Raw genomic sequence first — 14,002 nt, forward strand, 5'->3', positions numbered from 1 at the left:
AGATTATTTTAAAATAGAGATTTCCAGGCTGGTTTTCTGACAATGGAGTCTAGGTTTGCATTAATGAGAATGGGGATCTTAAAACCTTCTATTATTTTTTTTTAAAAAGATTTTATTTATTTATTTGACAGAGATCACAAGTAGGCAGAGAGATAGGCAAAGAGAGCGGAAGGGAAGCAGGCTCCCTGCTGAGCAGAGAGCCCAATGCTGGGCTCCATCCCAGGACCCTGGGATCATGACCTGAGCCGAAGGCAGAGGCTTTAACCCCATGAGCCACCCAGGCGCCCCAGAACCTTCTGTTATTTTTTAAAGTTGTACAGTAATTTTACTTGCTATCCTAGCTATTTAATGCATCAATAATTTGTTCTTGGTTAGAATTATTTCATCTCCATTTGGGAAAACAAGCTTTCTTGTGGTAATCAGAAACTCTGATTAGTGGTTGATATGGTAAGAGTTATTTTATTTGATAATTGGACCAGATCCTGGTGCCATAACTACTACCACATAGGGCATTTGCCACATAGGAATTTCTTTGGCTCTGAATACAACAGTGGTAGCAGAAATTCAGTGATCATAAGAGGAAGTTGCATAGATAGGAAATCCACAGGAAGAAGATACTTTTTTTTACTTATGACTCCGTATACACACGTGTACAGCTGAAACAGAAGTTTCACAAAAACAGCTCTTTCTTATAAAACGTACGGTTCAGTATTAGGTGTTCTATTAAAAAAAATTTTTTTTTTATTATTAAGGTACTGTTGTTTGTTAGCCAAGTTGATTTCAGGAATCACCAATACGATGTGACTTCTACTTTAAAGAAAACTGCTTTAAGCCAGTTCGTGACACCAGGTCATGGAGGCCCCCCCCCCCTTTTAAGTAAACTCTATACACAACGTGGAGCTTGAACTCATGACTGACTGAACCAACCAGGTGCCCCAAGTTGTGTGTGTGTGTGTGTTTTTTTAATTCAGAGCCTCAGTTCTACCCTCTTGAACAGTAATTTAAAGATCTTTGGGGCTCCTGGATGGCTTAGTCGGTTAAGCATATGACTTGGTTTCGGCTCAGGTCATGATCTTAGGGTCGTGAGGTCGAGCCTGGCATTAGGCTCTGCACTTAGTATGGACTCTGCATGAGATTCTCTTATCTCCCTCTGCCCCTTCTCCCAGTCATGCTCTAGAGTGTGTTCTCTCTCAAAAATAAATAAATTTTAAAAAGATCCTTTCATTTATTCTTTTATTCAATTATATGAAACATTTAGTAAATCCATTTTGGATTGAACTTGTGGAATTAGTTTTAGCAAGGTTATTTTCTGTTTAAAAGAATATATAAAAAATATCTATCTATCTATATCTATATCTGTCTATCTGTTTTTCCCCTGTGTTTTAGTTGGATATCAGCTGTGATGGTGAAATTTTCCAAACGGAGTCAGAAATGTTTGGTTGTGGGTGATTATGGTTGATTGGATGTGTGGATGATTTGGTTATGGATGATTATGGTTGTTACTATGTGGATGATTTGGTTGACCCACAACCAAATGTTTGGTTGGGGAAATGATTATGCTGACCCTGGTATGCTGAGTGAATGACAGAGCATTACTTGTTTCCTTTCTTTTCCTCTTTTTTTTTTTTTTTTTTAAAGATTTTTACTTATTTATTTGACGGAGAGTGAGATCACAAGTAGGCAGAGAGGCAGGCAGAGAGAGAGAGGGGGAAGCAGGCTCCCTGCTGAGCAGAGAGCCCGATGTGGGGCTCGATCCCAGGACCCTGAGATGATGACCTGAGCCGAAGGCAGAGGTGCCCCTAATTTATTTTTCTTTTTACCATGTCTTTTCCTATTATTTACCCCTAGCCTACCCCAAATTTTAACATGAGAGTGGCTTGTGCTTTAAGCATCCTGTTATATTCCTGTTGCCTATGGTAGATCTGTCCTGGTAAACAGGTATAGTAGATTCTCAGTGTAGTAGTGGATTCTTACATTACTTTCTTTTTGAGTTCTTCTGATCTTATACACTGTCAGTCTTTTGAGAACAGACTTTGTGTGTGTGTCCATCTTTATTGCCTGTCAAGTAGTTGGTTATCAAGTAGTTGATGCTAATAAGTTATTGAACTGAATTGTGTTTCTCATTATGCTTCCTCATGCCACAGGGATTTTTCATGTATTTCAGAATTTCTGAGTGTGTTTGTACTCATGGTTAGGAACTACCTCAGTGATTTTGGTGGTGCCTGCTTATTACCCAAATTAATTTTTCTATATAATTTCCAGTTTAAGTCTTAACCTTTGTGTGTGTGTGTGTGTGTGTGTGTGTGTGTATGTTTTAAAGATTTTTATTTATTTATTTGACAGAGAGAGAAACAGCACAGGGAGAGGGAGAAGCAGACTTCCTGCAGAGCAGAGACCCCCAACATGTGGCTCAGTCCCAGGACTCTGGGATCATGACTTGAGCCAAAGGCAGATGCTTAAGCACTGAGCCACACAGGCACCCCAAGCTCTTATTTTTCTGCATTTGGTTATATATATATGTATATAAATGTACATGTGCTGCCAAAGGAAGCACTGCATATGTATATATATGTATGTAAAGAAAGATTTCCTTGAAATGTTGTCCTGAGCGAAGCCTAAAGGATAGTTTTAATGACTCGAGTGAAGGTTCTGTCTGGATCACTTATTTTTCAATCTCATGTGTGGAGTTTTCTGCTCTCTCTGTTAGAGAAAGCTGTTTTATTATTGCTAGCATCTTTCAGCAGTCCATACTGGTGAGCCAGGAGAGCCAGGCATTTTGCTCTGACTGCCATTGTATTTGTCTGCTAGGGCTGTCATAACAAAGTATAATCTTGGTGGCTTAAACAACAAAAATGTGTTCTTTCACAGATTGGGAAGTTTGAGGCCCAAGATTAAGATTTGAGCAGGGTTGTTTACTTCTGAGGCCTTTCTCCTTGACATGTAGATGGCTCTTTTCTCCCCGTGTTTTCATTCGGCTTTCCTTCTCTGTGTGTGTGTGTGTCCTATCTAATCTCCTCTTACAAGCACACTAGTCATATGGATTAGGGCTCTGTCTCCAAATACAGTCATATTCTGAGATTTTGGAGGTTAGGACTTCAACATATGAATTTGTGAGGGGACACAGTTCAGTCCATCACAGCTACTAAGAGGCTCTGTTTTGGGGGTGGCTGGGTGGCTCAGTTGTTGTGTCTCCTTTCAGCCCGGTCATAGTCCCAGGGTCCTGGGATCAAGTCCCAAATTGGGCTCTCTCCTCGGCAGGAAGCCTGCTTCCCTCTCTCCTACTCCCTCTGCTTGTGTTTCCTCTCTTGCTGTGTCTCTGACAAATAAATAAAAAAAAAATCTTAGGTAAAAAGAGGCTTTGTTTTGACTTTGTTAAGTGACAGTGATTTATAGGAAGTGAAGCTGAAGTGAGTAAGGTTTAATGTGAAGACTGGTCATTGTATTGTGAGGTTTGCTTTTATTTTATTTTAAGGCTGGGTCTTGATGTAAAATATAATTGTAATTTTTCTCCCTCTCTTTTTCTTCATGCTGGACCTTTATTTTTAGAACACAAGTAGTACTTGACCATTCATGAAAAGTTAAAAGTTCTTCTTCTTCTTCTTTTCTTTTTAGAATAAAAATTTATAAATGGAAAGGTATCTTTTCCCATCCTCTATAAGGTCTTAAGTGAAGGAGTAATATATTTTTTTAGCTTTAACATGTGAATTATTCAACAGTGTTAGTAATAGCATAGTGATTGTTTTATATTTGACTTTGTTTTATATTTGACTTTATATTTTTTATTTTCCTCCTTAGAAGGTGAATCCTGGATTTGGCTCTTGGTTAATGCTTTGTGTCCATGTACCTATCATCCATCTTCAGCACCGTCAACTTCGTTAATATTTCAACTACCTCACCATCTAAAATTTTTTCCAGTGGATTAAACCCCCCATTTTTTAATGGAGATAAAAGTCACATAACATAAAATTCTCTGTTTTAACCATTTTATTTTTATTTATCTATTTTAACGATTTTATTTATTTATTTTGAGAGGGAGAGAACACAAGCAGGTGAAGCAGCAGAGGGAGCGGGAGAAGCAGGCTCCCTGCTGCCCAGTGTAGGGCTGGATCGCAGGATCATGACCTGAGCCAAAGCACACACATAACTGAGCCACCCAGGCACCCCATATCTGGCTTTTTTCACTTAATATAATGTATTTAAGCAGTTATTTTTTTAAAAAAAGATTTTATCTACTTACTTTAGAGAGAGGGGGAGACGGAGGGGGCAGAGGGAGAGGGAGAAAATCTCAGGCTGACTCCCTGCTGAGCATGGAGCCCGATGGAGGGCTCAGTCTCACAACTCTGAGTTGAAACCAAGAGTGGACACTAAACTGAGTGAGCCACACAGGTGTCCCCTTAACATTATGTATTTAAGATTTATCCATGTCGTAGCATGTATCAATGTTATATTCCTTTTTTTTTTTTTTTTTGCTGAATAAATTTTTTTTTTAAAGATTTTATTTATTTGAATATGAGAGACAGAGATATCAAGAGAGATCCTGAGTGGGAAGGAGAGGGAGAAGCAGGCTCCCCACTGAGCAAGGAGCCTGATGTGGGACTTGATCCCAGGACTGTGGGAATCATGACCTGAGCTGAAGTCAGACACTTAACTGACTGAGCCACCTAGGTGTCCCTGGCTGAATAATTTTTAAGCCTCTTTTGTTACGTGTAACTATGTGGGTTTTTTTGTTTTGTTTTGTTTTTGTTTTTTGTTTTTTAAGTAGGCTCCATGCCCAACGTGGGCCTTGAACTCAAGACCCTGAGATCATGAGTCAGATACTCTACTGACTAACCCCTAAAATGTTATTTTTGTAACATTGTTTATCATTCATACTTAAGTAAAAAAAACTTAATTCTTATTTGATATCAGTAATGTTAGAAAGTAGATTACTAGGATGATTTTATTCTAATAAAGTTGGAAATTTGATGGTTGTAAAGGGAAAAAAATAATTTTAGGATATACTTTTCAAAGCTGTGTTTATTTATTTTTAAAATTTTTATTAAAAATTTTTTTTTGAAGATTTTGTTTATTTATTGGACAGAGATCACAAGTAGGCAGAGTGGCAGGCAGAGAGAGAGGGGGAAGCAGGCTCCCCGCTGAGCAAAGAGCCAATGCAGGGCTCGATCCCAGGACCCTGAGATGATGACCTGAGCCGAAGGCAGAGGCTTAACCCTCTGAGCCACCCAGGCGCCCCTAAAAATTTTATTTAAGTAATTTGTACACCCAACCATGGGGCTCTAACACATGACCCTGAGATCAAGAGTCGGACGTTCTTTGACTGAGCCCACCAGGAGCCCCAAAGCTGCATCCTTTTGGAATTACTGGCCTAGACATCTGAATTGAAGCCATTTGTTGAAATTTGGATGCTGAAACTTAGTTGGATTCATGGGATAGCTGAGTAAACAGACACCTTATTTATTATTCTTCACCAACATTATGAGGCAAATCCTGAGTGCAGTTTGTATATTCTAATTTAATTCACACATAGCCCTAAAAGAAAGAAAGAATGCTTATCTCATTATAAATTAACATTTATGAGAAACTTTCTGGGGTTGTTCCAGAGTAGTGGAAATAATATGTATTAAATGTATATTTTATCACCCGACTTAATTTTGTTGTTTATTTATTTCTCCTGTCATCCCCCCGCCCCCAATCGTATTATCTTAATTAAATGGTTTCAGGAGAGACTAAAGTGACACGATGAATGTAGTAGTAGTAGTACTAAGAATATATTCATCAAAGGAAATAATAAATTTTGTTCAGGTCCTTATTTAGTGTCTTGAATGAGGAAAGACAAATAAAAGATTATAGAAAAATAATGCAGAGTACAATCTCTCCTGCTGTCAAAACAAAAATAATTGTGGAAATAGCTTTTAACAAACACCTTTTATGTGCTTTTTATCATCTGATTTTTATTTTTATTTTTTATTTTTCAAAGATTTTGTTTATTTGGCAGAGGGAGAAAGAGAGAGGGAAGACAAACAGGGGGAGTGGGAAGGGAAGGAGCAGGCTCCCCACTGAGCAGGGAGCTCAATGTAGGGCTCCATGCCAAGACCCTGGGATCATGACCTGAGTCGAAGGCAAATGGCTTAACAACTGAGCCACCCAGGTGCCCCATCGTCTGACTTTTAAAATGTGCTTAAAAATGTGTTTTTAGGGGCACCTGGGTGGCTCAGTAGTTAAGCATCTGCCTTTGGGTCAGGTCATGATCCCAGAGTTCTGGGATCAAGCCCCAAATCGGGCTCCTGCTCAGCAGGAAGCCTGCTTCTCCCTCTCCCATTTCCTGCTTGTGTTTCCTCTCTCACTGGGTCTCTCTCTGTTAAGAGAAGTATAAACAAATAAAATCTTTTAAAAAAATGTGGTTTTCTGTCATGCATTTTTGTGTTATTGGAATATAAATTTAATTAGAGTTGAAAATCATAAGCTTTTGATATTTTTTCTGTTAAGATGGTAGCTTAATGTTGCCTGTATAAATATATAAATACAGATACTGAGAAATATGGTTCTCTGGTAATTTGATCCTGAAATTATATCTATATACTTAAAAATATTTTTCTTCTTTTTAAAGATTTTGTTTGGAAAGCTGGAGTGTCAGTGGGAGAGGGGGCAGAGGGAGGGAGACAGTCTCAAGTGGACTCTGCTGAGCAGAGAGCCAGATGCATGGCTCCATCTCGTGACCCTGAGATATATGACCTGAGCCAAAATAAAGGGTGGGATGCTTAACTGATTGTACCACCCAGGCACCCCTGGATATACATACTTCTAGCATTCATATGAAGTAGGATAGTTTATTCCTTTTTCTGCCCTAGGAAAATTTAGGAATACCTAGGAAAGTTAAATTAAAGGACAAAAAAGTCAGATTTAAAAATTTTGTAGCGACTCTTGCATAAATGAAATGGGATCTAAAAATAAAATTAGTTTTACCATTAAACATCTAAGGAAAACTTCATTTAAAAAATGTGAAGAGGTTTCAGTGATTCTGCCCTACCCCCTCAACACACAGAGTACATAGCATATTCACCCCATGTTGTTATAAATTGTGTTTTTTCCCTCTACCAGGCTGAATTTTACAAAAATCTCATTAGCACTTACTTTGTGAATTGGTCTTTATCAAATGTCTAACTGGTCTCTACCATTAAATCTAATAGTTTGGGATGCCTAGGTGGCTCTGTTGGTTAAGTGTTGGCTCAGGTCAGGATCCTGGTGTCCTGGGGTCCTGTCCCGCATCAGGCTCCTTGCTCGGCAGGGAGCTTGCTTCTTCTGCCTGTTTCTCACTCTGCTTCTGTGCTCTCTCTCTCTCTCTGACAAATAAATAAAATCTTAAAAAAATAATAGCTGGAAATGATACTAAAAGCTGGAAATGATATTTACTAGAAAATGGAAGAGAAGTATAAAAAATGTTCATTTTAGAATATTTTCAAGTAATGTTGCAGTGCTGATACTTGTAGTGAAAGTACGTTTTCCTTACTCTAGCCTCCTAGAACGAATACATCACCATGGCTACAGAAATTGGTTCTCCTCCTCGTTTTTTCCATATGCCAAGGTTCCAACACCAAGCACCTCGACAACTATTTTATAAGCGACCTGATTTTGCGCAGCAGCAAGCAATGCAACAGCTCACCTTTGATGGAAAACGGATGAGGAAAGCAGTAAACCGAAAAACCATAGACTATAATCCGTCTGTAATTAAGTATTTGGAGGTAAGTCCCGTTAATGTGCTTCTGATGACCAGACTGCGGCTTTTTCAGAAGAAGAAAGTTTTTAGAATGCAGGATCATAAGTATAACTGTGTTTCTTGAATTTGTGGGGTGAAGTGGAATTTCAGATGAGGCCAGTCACTAGTACTTTGTTTACTTTCTGCATGTATGAATCATCTTCTCAAAAATTATAAAATTTAAGCTCTGATTTACAGTTTAAACTTTTATCTTTTAAAAACATTTATTTGTCAGAAAGAGAGAGAGAGCGCGTGCGCGCAAGTGTGAGTGAGCGCACGCATGAAAGCACAAGAGCCACAAGCAGGGGGCTACCAGGCAAGAGGGAAAAGGCTCCCCATGGAGCAAGGAGCTGGAAATGGGACTTGATCCCAGGACCCTGGGATCATGACCTGAGCAAAGGCAGAAGCTTTACCAGCTGAGCCACCCAGGCATTCCATAGTTTAAACTTTTAGAACAAAGTTCACAGCAGATCTCAGAAAATGGTCCTTTAATCCTAAGGCCAGCCTTAAAACACTTGTTAAACTCACAGGATATTTGAAGTGTTAAGAGACTACTAACATAGGACTGTTTCTATGAGAACAAATGTTCAGAATAGCAGTTTTGTGTGTCCAAGACACTGGCTGAGGGAAAACTGATTTTCCAAGCCCCCAGTGGTGGATCACTCTGTCAGAGAAAAGGGCTCCACGTCTTTGACATTCAAGCATTTTAGGGTGAGAGCAACCCTGACATGGCAGCTAAAGGCCAAATAGACATCTCTCTAAATCTCTGCTTGATATTTCTCCCTTTTGAGTTCTTTATTTACTTGTCTTCACCTAGGAATTAGCCTCTGCAATTTGCTTTCATTACTAACGCTATTACTTTAATCAGGTTTTGATCTGCTCTGGCCTGCTATGAAGAAAATTTGTTTGCTTTTTCTTACCTGAGACTGTTGTTAAAGACCTGTTTGCATATTGGATAATTAGTATGTTGCTTGCAAGAGAAAAATATTCAGAGATGAAGACAAACTTAGGTTTTTCCAGGTAATTCTGGTGGAAAACTAATCTAGGAGAGGTTGAGAGGAATTAAGAAAACCAAAGGTAGGATACCAGGAATTGTTTTGTACTGAGGACTTTTTATTTAATTTTTTTTCCTTTGAGTTTTTATTTCTTTTCTTTTTTTTTTTTTTTAAAGATTTTATTTATTTATTTGTAAGAGAGAAAGAGAGTGAGAGTGAGCACAGGCAGACAGAGTGGAAGGCAGAGTCAGAGGGAGAAGCAGGCTCCCTGCGGAGCAAGGAGCCCGATGTGGGACTCGATCCCAGGATGCTGGGGTCATGACCTGAGCTGAAGGCAGCTGCTTAACCAACTGAGCCACCCAGGCGTCCCGAGTTTTTATTTCTTGATTTGACAGAGAGAGACACAGCGCGAGAGGGAACACAAACAGGGGGAGTGGGAGAGAGAGAAGCAGGCTTCCTGCTGAGTAGGGAGCCCCATGTGGGGCTCAATCCCAGAATTCTGGGATCGTGACCTGAGCCAAAGTCAGACGCTTAACGACTGAGCCACCCAAGAGCCCATGTGCTGAGGATTTTGAAGGAATTGGGAGACGTGTGCCTATCTCTTATCCTTTTTCTTTTTATTAAAGCATGGTCAGTGAGAGTGTGCTGGGGTCAGCAGTATCTTGGGTGATTGGTTGGGGATAAGGTGAGTAAAGAGGGAAATTCTAAGTAATGTCAGTAGGATATGGTCTTTTTAAGATACCCACTGTTACCTTTGTTTTAGAACATAATGAAAAAGTTTTAATCCTGTTTTCTCCCCATTTGATAGTAGCTTACATTTTATTAATATTTACTTTAGTTTCCAAACAGAGTATAATTGGACCACATTAATTAATTTGTTTATTTTTAAACAGAATAGAATATGGCAAAGAGACCAGAGAGATATGCGGGCAATTCAGCCTGATGCAGGTTATTATAATGATGTAAGTATTAAGATATGTTATACTAGCTTAAGGTTGCTTGGACATTTGAATGTAAACGTCTTTGCTTGCATATTTGAATGTAATACTGTGTGATCTCAAATGCAGACGTGAATGTTTCTTTCTTTATTTTTTTTTTTTAAGATTTTATTTATTTATTTGACAGACAGAGATCACAAGTAGGCAGAGAGGCAGATGGGGTTGGGGGGGAAGCAGGCTCCCTGATGAGCAGAGAGCCCAATGTGGGGCTTGATCCCAGGACCCTGAGACCATGACCCGAACCGAAGGCAGAGGCTTTAACCCACTGAGCCACCCAGGCACCCCTCTTTATACATTTTTATAATTAAAACAAAACATTCTTTTTTTGTTTTTTTTAAAGAGTTTATTTATTTATTTGACAGAGAGAAATTACAAGTACACTGAGAGGCAGGCAGAGAGAGAGAGAAGGAAGCAGGCTCCCTGCCGAGCAGAGAGCCCGATGTGGGACTCGATCCCAGGATCCTGAGATCATGACCTGAGCCGAAGGCAGCGGCTTAACCCACAGAGCCACCCAGGCGCCCAAAACAAAACATTCTTAAAAGAGAAAATAACATCTCTGTACTCTTTGGGTTATTATTTTTTTAATCTCAGTTAGAATTTTTCTTTTACTTTAATGGTGTAAGAACTTTTGATTTGGGGCTTAAAGAAATGTCCAACACAAGATTGCACTGCCTCAGAGTCTGGAATAGGAAAGTTAATTTTAAATTTGGTTTATTGTGAACATGTTTTATTGTGTTGACCTTGAGAAATAATTGGAGATACTGCATATTTGATTTTGTTGTTTGTTTAGTAATAATGGACATTTAACTGTCCTGCATCTCAGTTTTCTTCATTTAATTAATACAGACTGATTATAATAATAGTTTTTTGAAAGTCATGTATAGTCCTGAATTTGTCTTTAAATGTTGAAATAACTATCTTGTTCTTTCCCTGGTTTATGCCATGTGTGTAATCAGAAGCTCTCCAAATCCAATTTTCTCTTTTTGTAGCTGGTCCCACCTATAGGGATGTTGAATAATCCTATGAATGCAGTAACAACAAAATTTGTTCGAACATCAACAAATAAAGTAAAGTGTCCAGTATTTGTTGTTAGGGTAAGTATTTTTTGAAATACTTTTTTGGATATTTTTTGAAAAATTAATCCTGAGTTAGTCTATACATATTTAACAGGACAAAATTAAATTACTTTAAGCTTATATCTGGGATAAAAATTGGTATGTTTGCTAATAATTTTATTTTGGAATAACCCACCATTTATCCATTACATTCACATTTAGTAAGGTATTGGTTTTTGGATTGTTCTTCATGATGCAATTTCCATAGAATTCTCTGAGTAGGCCATGGATCTATATTGTAGTAGGGCTCAGGCTCACTTTTGAATAGTAGGGTGGCTTCACTGCTGTTCAGAGAGCAGCATCTCAAAGTTAATGAAAACTGGTGTCACTAATACGGAAAACACCTAAAAAGACCTAAGACCAGTGGTTGACCATAATTTTTAGCTTCATAAAGGTACATAGTAGGTACTCAAGACATTAGCATGAAAAAAGATTTTTTTTAAATAAAGATTTTATTTATTTATTTGACAGAGGGAGAGAGATCACAAGTAGGCAGAGAGGCAGGCAGAGGGAGAAATGGGCTCCCTGCTGAGCAGAATGCCCAATGCAGGGCTTGATCCCAGGACCCTGAGACCATGACCCGAGCCGAAGGCAGAGGCTTAACCCACTGAGCCACCCAGGCGCCCCCAAAAGTTTAATTTTTAAATAAATAGATTAGTATGGTTTAAAATTTTGAAAATTTGAAGGGGTTTGCAGTAAAAGGCCTTCCCATCTTCATCTCCCAGGCATCCAGTTAGTATTACCATTTGTGATAGTATAAGCATTTTCTTTGTGCTTTGCTAAGAATGTACTTGTTGGTTAGCAGTATTTCAAGTCTAGAAATGTAGGATGGAGTTAATAGATTTAAGCAAATAAGAATTGAAAAAAAATGGGACAGAGGAAAGATAATAATGGTAAACGTTGTGGCAAATGAGCAAAATAGGCAAGTCCTTGATATTAGGAAGAGCAGGGAGAACCAAAGTCTGGGGGAAATATTGCAGTTTTCGGTCTCCTGTTTGCTTCAGAGGCCTAAAGCAGTAGAAACATTAGTAAAGAAACACTTATTTTTTTAGAACCAACCAGTATGTAGTGTAATTTTGTTTACCAGGGAATTTGATTAAAAGGGTTGGTGTGCAGCTAATTTTTTATCTTCTTAGCATAATAGAGAAAATTGTTTTGAAATGTATAAAATCGGAACATTTTGTATCATAATACAGAAGGATAAAATTGTATTTTTTATAGTTCATTTGGTAAATTTCTCATTTGGGGATCAAACTGTAAGGTATCAGGAGACATTTGCACACAGTGGAGACATAGTCCAAATTACAAGGTATCAGGATACAAAGACAGGGTTCTGTTGCCTATAGTTCTGTTGCCTGTAGTATTTACTTGGTTGGGATCCATAACAGATAACAAACTAGGAAAGTAGGATTTTATTCATAATAATCAAAAATCATGTTGTGCTGGTAAGCAATAAAAAGTCAGGTTTTCCAGGATGCCTGGGTGGCTCAGTTGGTTAAGCGGCTGCCTTCAACTCAGGTCATGATCCCACCGACCTGGGATCGAGTCCCGCATTGGGCTCCTTGCTTGGTAGGGAGTCTGCTTCTCCCTCTGCCTCTGCCTGCCACTCTGTCTGCTTGTGCTCGCTCTCGCTTCTCTCTCTATGACAAATAAATAAATCTTAAAAAAAATCTTAAAAAAAAAAAAGTCAGGTTTTCCAAATAGTCTTCATTTTACATATCTCATCCTGCTATTTCTATTACCACACTTGTATTTTTCAACTGTGTGTGTCATAATTTTTAGTTAAATATATTTAGTTGCCCTGAAAAGTTTGATAACCTTGATGTCCTTAAATTGGTACTCAACTTTTTTCATAAAACACCAGTAACTTTTCTGCCTTAATTGGTCCAATAGCAGATGTAATCCTTCTTTGAGTTGTTTTGATGATTCACCATTTTATTTATGTTAGCCTGCTGTGTATCCTTGGAAAATATGGTCTTTGCATATTTTGCTTTTAAAGGTTTTTTAAAGTGTGTAGATGTGTGTAACTTAAATAGGTATTTTTAATGCATTTACTATTTTTTTTAATGATTTATTTATTTTGAGAGAGAGAACACTTGAGGGCTGTAAAGGGAGGGGCAAAGGGAGAGGGAGAGAGAGAATCCCAAGCAGACTCCATGCTGAGCATGGAGCCTGACATGGGGCTTGATCTCCCTCATGACCCTGAGATAAGGACCTGAGCCTGAAATCAAGAGTTGGATGCTTAAATGACTGTGTCATCCAGGAGTCCTACGCATTTACTATTTTTAATTTAGTTAATGAGCTAAAATACTAATACAGGTTCTTTTCTGACAAAGTACTTGCTTTTAAGTCTGAACTGTGCTTAAGTGGAAGTTAGTATTGTCTGTTGAATATTGATTATTGGATTATTTTATAAATACTTTCTAAGTGTTTTATCAGTTAGCTAAGATCTTTTTTTTCCTTCCCTAGTGGACTCCAGAAGGAAGACGGTTGGTCACTGGAGCTTCTAGTGGAGAATTCACCTTGTGGAATGGACTCACGTTCAATTTTGAAACAATATTACAGGTAACAGTAATCATCAGAGGGTAGCATCCTCCTGTGGTGCTGTAAAGAACTAGAGAGATACAGTTACTTTATTGGCATCTTAAACTTAAAATTGGACAAATCATTCTTGTGAGTTAATATATGCTCCTGTCAAGCCTTCTGTCATATATTCTTCTACATACTGTTTACACATGTTTTAATGTTTTCACAGGCTCATGATAGCCCTGTGAGGGCCATGACTTGGTCACATAATGACATGTGGATGTTGACAGCAGACCATGGAGGATATGTGAAATATTGGCAGTCGAACATGAACAACGTCAAGATGTTCCAGGCACATAAGGAGGCGATTAGAGAGGCCAGGTTTATACACAATATACCATTTTCTGTAGTCCCTATTGTCATGGTTAAATTACTCTCTAAGTGTATTCTGGGTGCAGAGATGCATGGGCTCTGTCAGATTCTGGGATACTTTCTGCACCCTATAAACACAATATTTTTCTTTGTTTTCACACACTCACCATTTCACTGGCACTTTTCTGAAGTAGTGTTGTCCCGGTATCAGCCTTTGCAATATGTTAGAGATGTATTGTCTGC

The 14,002-nt window shown here is 38.4% G+C and overlaps 1 protein-coding gene across 8 annotated transcripts in view; it reads left to right on the forward strand.

Moving 5' to 3' along the window:
• WDR33 (WD repeat domain 33) overlaps positions 1-14,002 on the forward strand; it is a 120,959-nt gene that overhangs the window by 40,706 nt on the left and 66,251 nt on the right. For 7 of the 8 annotated variants that reach the window (XR_006604964.1, XM_045074353.1, XM_045074356.1 and 4 more), the window contains exons 2-6: positions 7,513-7,739; positions 9,642-9,710; positions 10,736-10,840; positions 13,331-13,426; positions 13,617-13,768. Coding sequence is in view for 7 of the 8 variants with exons in the window: in XM_045074353.1 (XP_044930288.1) it covers positions 7,536-7,739; positions 9,642-9,710; positions 10,736-10,840; positions 13,331-13,426; positions 13,617-13,768 (626 nt within the window). In the remaining variant the exon portion in view is untranslated. The remainder of the gene's footprint in view (positions 1-7,512; positions 7,740-9,641; positions 9,711-10,735; positions 10,841-13,330; positions 13,427-13,616; positions 13,769-14,002) is intronic. The other variant, XM_045074355.1, reaches the window with a different exon arrangement.

This window comes from Mustela putorius, unplaced genomic scaffold (genome assembly GCF_011764305.1).
Source record: "Mustela putorius furo isolate JIRA1106 unplaced genomic scaffold, ASM1176430v1.1 tig00537338_pilon_pilon_pilon, whole genome shotgun sequence".
In the NCBI taxonomy this organism is placed as follows: Eukaryota; Metazoa; Chordata; class Mammalia; order Carnivora; family Mustelidae; genus Mustela; species Mustela putorius.